The sequence below is a fragment of the Lampris incognitus genome, chromosome 9, assembly GCF_029633865.1.
Source record: "Lampris incognitus isolate fLamInc1 chromosome 9, fLamInc1.hap2, whole genome shotgun sequence".
NCBI classification, from domain to species: domain Eukaryota; kingdom Metazoa; phylum Chordata; class Actinopteri; order Lampriformes; family Lampridae; genus Lampris; species Lampris incognitus.
This window is the reverse complement of record NC_079219.1, coordinates 24,331,971-24,340,805: the sequence shown is the minus strand read 5'-3', so window position 1 is coordinate 24,340,805 and position 8,835 is coordinate 24,331,971. Positions and strand designations below refer to the sequence as shown.

Below are 8,835 nucleotides of genomic sequence, written 5' to 3'. Positions count from 1 at the left end.
GGGGGGGGGGGGCGCTACACGTCTATTGATTCATCAACTTTTACAGCAACAAAGGGGGCTTCAGAAATCTCATTTTTAATGTTGTTGATGATAACGTCTCCAGTTCCCTCAATCAGATCATTTTGGATCTTATTGGAAAGGCCAGAGAAAACAGTAGACGACCTTAAATGGGCTGCTAAATTCGCATCATAATTTGCAATGAGATGAATGAGTTCCACATAGTTGCCACGGTTCAAAGAGTCCTTGCCTTCCTCATCACACCGAAATACTATTTCTTGCTTAGCTAAATAGCAGGTGGCATCAATCAATTTGTTTAGAATACCTCTATTTTCTTTTTTTCATTGGGTAAGCACCGTTTACCTTGCTTATATGGACGGCACGTGGGCACTGAAAATATCGGAGAGGTAACCCAGCCGAGCTACCCAGTCAGCGTCGTCGAACATAACCACAGGGGGGGGGGGGGGGCGTGTGCTCCGACAGAAATTCCCTCACTTCATTGCGTAGCTCGAACAGCCGCTGTAAACGTCTTCCCTCGGGATAACCACCGGGCATCGGTGTGAAGCAGTAGTCGTTCATGTTCTGACCCACCGTCTTGACAAAGTGACTGAAACAGTCTATGAATCAAAGGCCTGGACTGTATGAAGTTGATCACTTTTACGGCATCATTCAAAACATCGTTTAACTCTGGACTCATTCTCTTGCTGCCTAATGCTTCTCGGCGAATCATGCAGTGCATCCACGTAACATTAGGGTTTACCTTTTTGATGTGGGCCATTAAATCGTTCACTCTGCCGGCCATTGCCGCAGCGCAATGACCGGCAGGACATGAGAGCAGGATTTCCAATCCAGCTTGTGTTGAGAGAAAAAAAAATTGTCAATAACGTTAAAAACGTCCTGTCCGGTAGTTCTCCTCGTGAGTTTCTTGCAAAACAGAATGTGCTCATTCATCTCCAAAGTGTCTTTGTAACGCACAAACGCAATCAGCTGCGCTTCCCCACTGACATCCGTTGATTCATCCAAGTGCAAAGCGAACGTACCCGACTCTTTCAGTTTCTCCACCACATGGTCAATAATGTGAATTCCCATGTCGTCGATCCGATGGCACACAGTATTAGTTGACAACGGCACTTTCTTCAGGACATCAGCTGCTTTCTTATCGATCATTGTTTCTGCGAGAACAGCAGCAGCATCCAAGATTAGCTCCCCGGCTATGGCAAATGCCCCCCCCCCCGATTTAGCCACGAGTAGCGACACAGCGTATGATGCCTCCAAAGCCTTGGCTGAGACCGATGCCGCTTTCTTTAGTTTTTCTTGGCTTCTCTTATATTCAGCCAGCTTTTGATGGGAAAAACTCGGCGGGTTTACCCACACAGGCTCTAGACCGTATTCGAAAGCACGTCGCCACAGAGGAAACACATTGGCTGCGGCGGCTCTGTAGTTGTGGCAGTAAATCCAGAAAGCATGTATTGTTCACCAAACTGACGATGCTTTACCTTCTCCGTTTTCTTTTTCTTCTGAACGGGTTCCCCCGATTCATCAGTATCAGCTGTGCTGTTGTTGCTGGGTGAACCCGCTTGACTCAGCCATTTACCCATAACGTTAACTGAAACGTTGAAAGAGGCTTGATATGTTGCTAGCTAGCATGAAAAACAGCGCGCCAGTATGCGCTCGTGAGCGGAGTGACGACTGACAAAGTCCGGTGGGAAATTGTCGCGCATTACGAAAAAGTATAACCAATAATAATATAACCAGCAAGTTATTTGCACTGCTACACCCAATGTGACTCTTTTCCTATATTGGGTTTTTACAGCCAGCTAAATTCTCCCTTGCATCATATCCTCCAAGGAACAGACCAGTGTTGTATATGGATGGGATTTAATAACAAGGAAGTGTGAAACTGAAAATAGACATACAGAAAAGCATACATCAGTATACAATACAAAATAGCTTACTCAATCTAGAGTTACAGTTAGGATAACGAATCCTCTATTTTTCAGGAAACAAAGGCAAGTATAAAACTAACATTTTCTTTGCAGGAATAAAATGTAAGTTATAACTAATCCGGTATAGCATTGAACACTGTATTTACGCTAGCATCAAAAATATAGCCTGGATGCCATCATTAAAATGTGCTGTCATACATGTTACAAAAATTATACAAACTAGCAAATATGTAAAAAATACTTCAAAATAAAGAGGCTAGCAATGATAGATAATAGCTTTACTTACAGATATTGCCACTCAAAGGGGTAGAAACAAGGTGATGGCTAATGATGGAGCATGAATATTGCTGTGTTGTCACACCATTTTCTTGTCACAGAAAAGGAAGTAGCTGAAACTGTGGTACTTAACTATGCCACTTGAAGGCAAAAGACTCAAGATAATGGAACTATGTCCCTCGTGGCAGGGAGGCTCTAAAAATAAAGGAAACCGTTCCATTACATTACTTAATTTTAATTGTCCCTCGTTTGGTTATATTATTACAGATTATACATTTCGTTACAGTTTTCCTGTACATTAAAAAAACTCATTTTTAAAATCTTTTCATGTACCCCCTGGGGACCACCCACATACCACTAGGGGTATGTGTACCTCCAGTTGGGAAACACAGTTGTAGGGTATATAAAGCTGTGATTTGACCATCCACCTTTTGGATGGGTCCTTATTTTTTAAATCAACATCAGTAAGATCCAGACCCAATCTCCTGCGATAGATCAGTATGATTAACAGCGGAGATTGCGTAGCATGTGTAAATGTACTATGCATGCAAAAACAAATGAAATCACACATGCTTGACCACGAGCACAAATGTGCAAATGTTTATAATGTCCATTACATGCAGCACTGTCTCCAGTCTGAACAAGCAAGCATCTTCCTAAAAGTGTGTCTCAGCTCTGCACTGCGGTAGGCGTAGATGGCAGGGTCAATGAGGGCATGGCTCATCAATAGCACCACGTGAAGCTGGAACAGCGACCGATAACACTCGCAGTACGGGTTTGTTGTGCATGTCATGATAATGATGAGGTGAAAGGCGAATGGTGCCCAGCATACCATAAACGCCCCAAAGAGGATGGTGAGAGTCAGGACCCCTCTCATATTCCTGCCGCCCTGCTGGTGACGGCCATCGCTGCCACTGCCTTGGAGAGCGGTGATCTTCCTGGCGTGCATGCGTGCCAGCATGAACATGTACATGTAGAGGGAGCCGATGAGGGCTAAGGAGACAAGGAAGAGGACGATGAAGCAGATCATGATGAATGTGAAGTCGAAGAACCTCACCATGAGCACGGCTGACACCCCGCAAGTGGCCCAGATGATGCCCAAGATGGCCGCTGTGCGTCGCATAGTCATGATGCTGTGGTAGCGCAGTGCATGGAAGATGGTGATATAACTGAAATACAAGTTCAAAATCAAATAAGCAAGGCTTAATGGGGAAAAAAACAAACAAGAAAACAGAGTGCTTTTACTCTCTTAAAAACAATTGTTTTTACTGGTTGGGGTGTGTGTTTCAATCCGGATTTCGTCACAAGCATAGTGCTGAGACAGCATTACTAAGTGTCCAATGACTTTCTTACGCATGCTGATAAAGGTGAATACACTATTCTTATTCTCCTAGATTTAACTCCTGCCTTTGATGCCATCGATCATGCCACCTTACTTGATAGGTTTGAGAACTGGGTTGGCATTTCTGGTACAGTGTTAAATTGGTTTCGCTTTTCTCTGGCAAATAGACATTTTAATGTTTGTATTAACAATCTTGCCTCGTCAGCTCCCCTACTGTGTGGAGTCCCTCAGGGGTCTGTTCTTGGGCAAATCCTCTTCTCTTTATACCTGCTTCCTCTGAGTCATTTGTTTAGTCAACGTTCAAGACATGTCATACCACTGTTATGCTGATGATACTCAGATCTATTTTTCTGCCAAACCCAAAAACCTGAATCAACTGTCCTCCCTCCACTATTGCTTAGCTGCCACCAAAGATTGGATGTCCCTTAATTTCCTCCATCTAAACCCTGACAAAACGGAAGTTCTCTTAATTGGTCCTGAGAACTTTGCCACTGCAGTTGATCAGTCTATCGGTCCATTTCGTTCAAACATCAAACCTACCGCCAAAAATATTGGTATCATCTTTGACCAGAATATGTCTTTCGATCATCATGTTACTAAGCTTGTCCAATACTGTTTTCTTCAGCTAAGAAATATTGCAAAAATATGAGAAATATTTTGTCTTTTAAGGATATCGAAAAATTAATTCACACTTTAATTTTCTCCCGTCTAGATTATTGTAACTCCCTCTACCTGGCCTCAACCTACTACTATTACTTTCGGCTACTCTCGTTAGGGGTCGCCACAGCCGATCATCCGTTTCCATCTCTTCCTGTCTTCTGCATCTTCCTCCGCACAGCAGCCACCTTCATTTCCTCCCTCACCACATGAATAAACCTCCTCTTTGGCCTTCCTCTTTTTCTCTTCCCTGGCAGCTTCATATTCAGCATCCTTCTCCCAATATACCCAGCATCTCTCCTCCACACATATCCAAGCCATCTTAATCTTGCCTCTCTTGCTTTGTCTCCAAACTGTCCAACCTGAGTGGTCCCTCTAATATAATCATTCCTAATCCCGTCCTTCTTCATCACTCCCAGTGAAAATTTTAGCATCTTCAACTCTGCCACCTTTAGCTCTGCCTCCTGTCTTTGCCTGTCCTGCCTTCCTGTCTTCATCAGTGTCACTGTCTCCAAACCATATAACATAGCTGGTCTCACAACCATCTTGTAAATCTTCCCTTTAACTCTTGCTGGTACCCTTCTGTCGCAAATCACTCCTGACACTCGTCTCCATCAACTCCACCCTGCCTGTACTTTCTTCTTCACCTCTCCTCTGCACTCCCCGTTACTTTAGACAATTGACCCCAAGTATTTAAACTCATACGACTTTGTCACCTCTATTCCTTGCATCCTCACCATTCCACTGTCCTCCCTCTCATTCACACATAGGTATTCCATGTTGCTACTACTGACTTTCATTCCTCTTCTCTCCAGTGCATACCTCCACCTCTCCAGGCACTCCTCAACCTGCACCCTACTCTTGCTACAGATCAAAATGTCATCCGCAAACATAATAGTTCACGGAGACTCCTGCCTGATCTCATCCATCAACCTGTCCACCACCATTGCAAACAAGAAAGGGCTCAGAGTCGATCCGTGATGTAATCCCACCTCTATCTTGAACCCAGCTGTCATTCCAACCGCACAGCTCACCATTGTCACACTTCCCTTATACATATCCTGCACCACTCCTACATACTTCTCTGCAACTCCTGGCTTCCTCATACAATACCACACCTCCTCGCTCAGCACCCTGTCATATGCTTTCTCTAAATCTACAAAGACACAATGTAACTCCTTCTGGCCTTCTCTATACTTCTCAATCAACATTCTCAAAGCAAACATCGCATCTGTGGTGCTCTTTCGTGGCATGAAGCCATACTGCTGCTCACTAAACATTACCTCTCCTCTTAACCTAGCTTCTATTACTCTTTCCCATATCTTCATGCTGTGGCTGATCAATTTTATATCTCTTTAGTTGCTACAGTTCTGCACATTGCCCTTGTTCTTGAAAATCAGTACCAGTACGCTCCTTCTCCGATCCTCAGGCATCCTTTCACGTTCCAAGATTGTTAAACAGTCTTGTTAAAAACCCCACTGCCATCTCTCTTAAACATCTCCATGCCTCCACAGGTATGTCATCAGGACCAACTGCCTTTCCACTCTTCATCCTCTTCATAGCTGTCCTTACTTCCTCCTTGCTAATCCACTGAACTTCCTGATTCACTATCCCCACATCATCCAAACTTCTCTCTCTCTCATTTTCTTCATTCATCAGCCCCTCAAAGTACTCCTTCCAACTTCTCAGCACACTCTCCTCACTTGTCAGAACATTTCCATCTCTATCCTTGATCGCCCTAACCTGCTGCACATCCTTCCCAGCTCGGTCCCTCTGTTTAGCCAATCGGTACAAGCCCTTTTCTCCTTTCTTAGTGTCTAACCTGTCATACAACTCACCATACGCCTTTTCATTTGCCTTTGCCACCTCTCTCTTTGCTTTACACTGCATTTCCTTATACTCTTGTCTACTTTCTTCATCTCTCTGACTATCCCACTTCTCTTTGCCAACCTCTTCCTCTGCATACTTTGCTGTATGTACTTCCTCATTCCACCACCAAGTCTCCTTGTCATCCTTCCTCTGTCCTGATGACAAACCAAGTACCTTCCTAGCTGCCTCCCTCACTATTTCTGCAGTGCTTGCCCAGCCATCCGGCAACTCTTCCCTACCACCCGGTACGTGTCTTAACTCCTCCCTGAATGCCACACAACAGTCTTCCTTCTTCAACTTCCACCATTTGATCTTTGGCTCTGCCTTCACTCGCTTCCTCTTCTTGGTCTCCTAAGTCATCCTATGACCACCATCCGATGCTGCCTAGCTACGTACTCCCCTGTCACCACCATGCAGTTTCCAATCCCTTTCAGATCGCGCCTTCCGCATATGATATAGGCCACCTGTGCGCACTTTCCACCACTCTTGTGCTTCACCTTGTGTTCCTCCCACTTCTTGAAATATGTATTCACCACAGCCATTTCCATCCTTTTCGCAAAATCCACCACCATCTGTCCTTCCACATTTCTCTGCTTGACATCATACCTACCCATCACCTCCTCATCACCTCTGTTCCCTTCACCAACATGCCCATTGAAGCTCGCTCCAATCACCACTCTCCTCCTTGGGTACACTCTCCACCACATCATCCAACTCCCTCCAGAATTCTTCTTTCTCTTCCATCTCACACCCAACTTGCGGGGCATATGCGCTGATAACATTCATTAATATACCTTCGATTTCCAGCTTCATACTCATCACTCTGTCTGACACTCTCTTCACCTCCAGCACACTCTTGACATATTCTTCCTTCAGAATTTCCCCTACCCCATTTCTCGTCCCATTTGCACCATGGTAGAAAAGCTGAAATGGACTGACCATGTCCTCCGCATTCCTGACTCTTGCCTCCCGAAACAAGACATTTACTCTCAGCTCGTGACAGGCTGCCATGTCCCCAGGAGGACAAAATAAATGATATAAAGATAAAATCAAGGCCCACATCAAAAGGCTTGGCATCAACCTTAACACCTGGGGACAAGCAGCAAAAATACAGAGCCTGGAGACTGGCTGTCCATGAGGGTGCTGGGTGCTACAACCATGACCTCTACTGTAATGCTGAAAACAAGTGCAGACTCAGAAAGGAGTGAGTTACCAGAAAGGCCCAAACCCCATCCTCAGCCACTCCTTCATACGTTTAACCACATTGCCCCAAGATGTCCAACTCTCTGATAACAACACAGCTAAACTCTTGGTACTTGAGTATTGAGATGATCTTTATCCATTGACTGATAATGTAACAATGTAACAATATAAAAGTTAGCTTTAGGTTGGGATGCCTTTGATAGAAACAATCTGGTGGATAAGAGGACAAAGGTGCAACATACGTTGATTTATGATTGGTTTTATGTATATTCCACTGCATAATATTTGATAATATTGACATGTTATCAAAGTTTATTTAGGGAAAAAAAACCCTCTACAAATTGATAGTTGTTACTTACCGGTCTGCAGCGATGGCAAGGAAACTAAAGATGGAGCCAATGAATGACATGCAGAGCAGGGAATCCATCAAGTCATCCATCCTCTTCTCTGAGGAGCCCTTCTGGTCCAGGTGTCCCACATCGATAAATACTAGCATTAGGTTTTCCCAGGTCTTGCTGAGGCTGGCAATGGTGTTGAAGGCTGCCAAACTGCAGATGAAGCAGTACATGGGTGAGTGGAGGTTCCTGTTGCATATGACGGCCACCAAAACCAGGAGATTCTCCGCCAGGCTCACCACACCGATTGTGAAGAACAGAGAGACGGGGACCTTCACCTCCTGACAGTCTGACTGGTTAATGGGCAGGGAAGGTGTTGATGCTGTGGTGGTATTCATAGTCATTCGAGAAGGGATCCTACATAAATAAAGCTGTTGAAGGTGAAAATTGCAATTAACTGGACATCAGCATTGTCCTCTGGGTGAAATTTCTATGACGTAAAGAACTGCTCAAAGAAAGCCTCGGAGAAAGTCAGTTGCGCAGCATTGGATATTACAATACTGTACCTTAACCTGAGTATGACCATATAGACTCTCCCTCCCCCCTTTTTTTCTCCCTATTGCATTTGTCCAATTACCCCACTCTCCGAGTCATCCCGGTCACTGCTCCACCTCCTCTGCCGAGCCGGGGAGGGCTGCAGACTACCACATGCTTCCTTCGATACATGTGGAGTCGGCAGCTGCTTCTTTTCAACTGACAGTCAGGACTTTCACCAGGGGGACGTAGTGTGTGGAAGGATCACACTATTCCCCCCAGTTCCTCCCTCCCCCCGAACAGGCGCCCCGACCGACCAGAGGAGGCGCTAGTGCAGTGACCAGGGCACATACCCACATCTGGCTTTCCACCCGCAAACATGGCCAATTGTGTCTGTAGGGACGCCCGACCAAGCCGGAGGTAACACAGGGATTCGAACCTGCGACCCCCGTGTTGGAAGGCAACGGAATAGACCGCTACGCTACCTGGATGCCCTGAGCATATAGACTTAGATTTGATTTTGTACAGACTGAGTCTCTACTTGGCTGTCCAACATGAACCTTGGCTCTTGTTCTGATCTTATAGTGTGCGGTCACTACACTTGAGTTTGTATCCGCTCAAAGCTGAGAGGGGATGAGAGGGAGTATATACTCAGCTCGAATGTTGTAAGTGTATA

General features: G+C 45.2%; 1 protein-coding gene across 1 annotated transcript; it reads right to left on the bottom strand.

The window, feature by feature from the left end:
* Positions 1-2,832: 2,832 nt before the first annotated feature.
* On the bottom strand, positions 2,833-8,023 carry mc2r (melanocortin 2 receptor). Its single transcript, XM_056286951.1, has 2 exons — positions 7,650-8,023; positions 2,833-3,388 (listed from the first exon to the last, which is right to left on the bottom strand). The coding sequence occupies exons 1-2, from the start codon at positions 8,021-8,023 to the stop codon at positions 2,833-2,835; spliced, it is 930 nt and encodes a 309-aa protein (XP_056142926.1).
* Positions 8,024-8,835: the final 812 nt, after the last annotated feature.

What these genes read in the sequence shown, in the direction of transcription:
- mc2r (XM_056286951.1), bottom strand. Translation starts at nt 8,023, where the DNA reads ATGAATACCACCACAGCATCAACACCTTCCCTGCCCATTAACCAGTCA. An exon ending in CTTGCCATCGCTGCAGACCG is followed by an intron (nt 3,389 to 7,649) that starts GTAAGTAACAAC and finishes CTTGTATTTCAG; the next exon opens with TTATATCACCATCTTCCATG.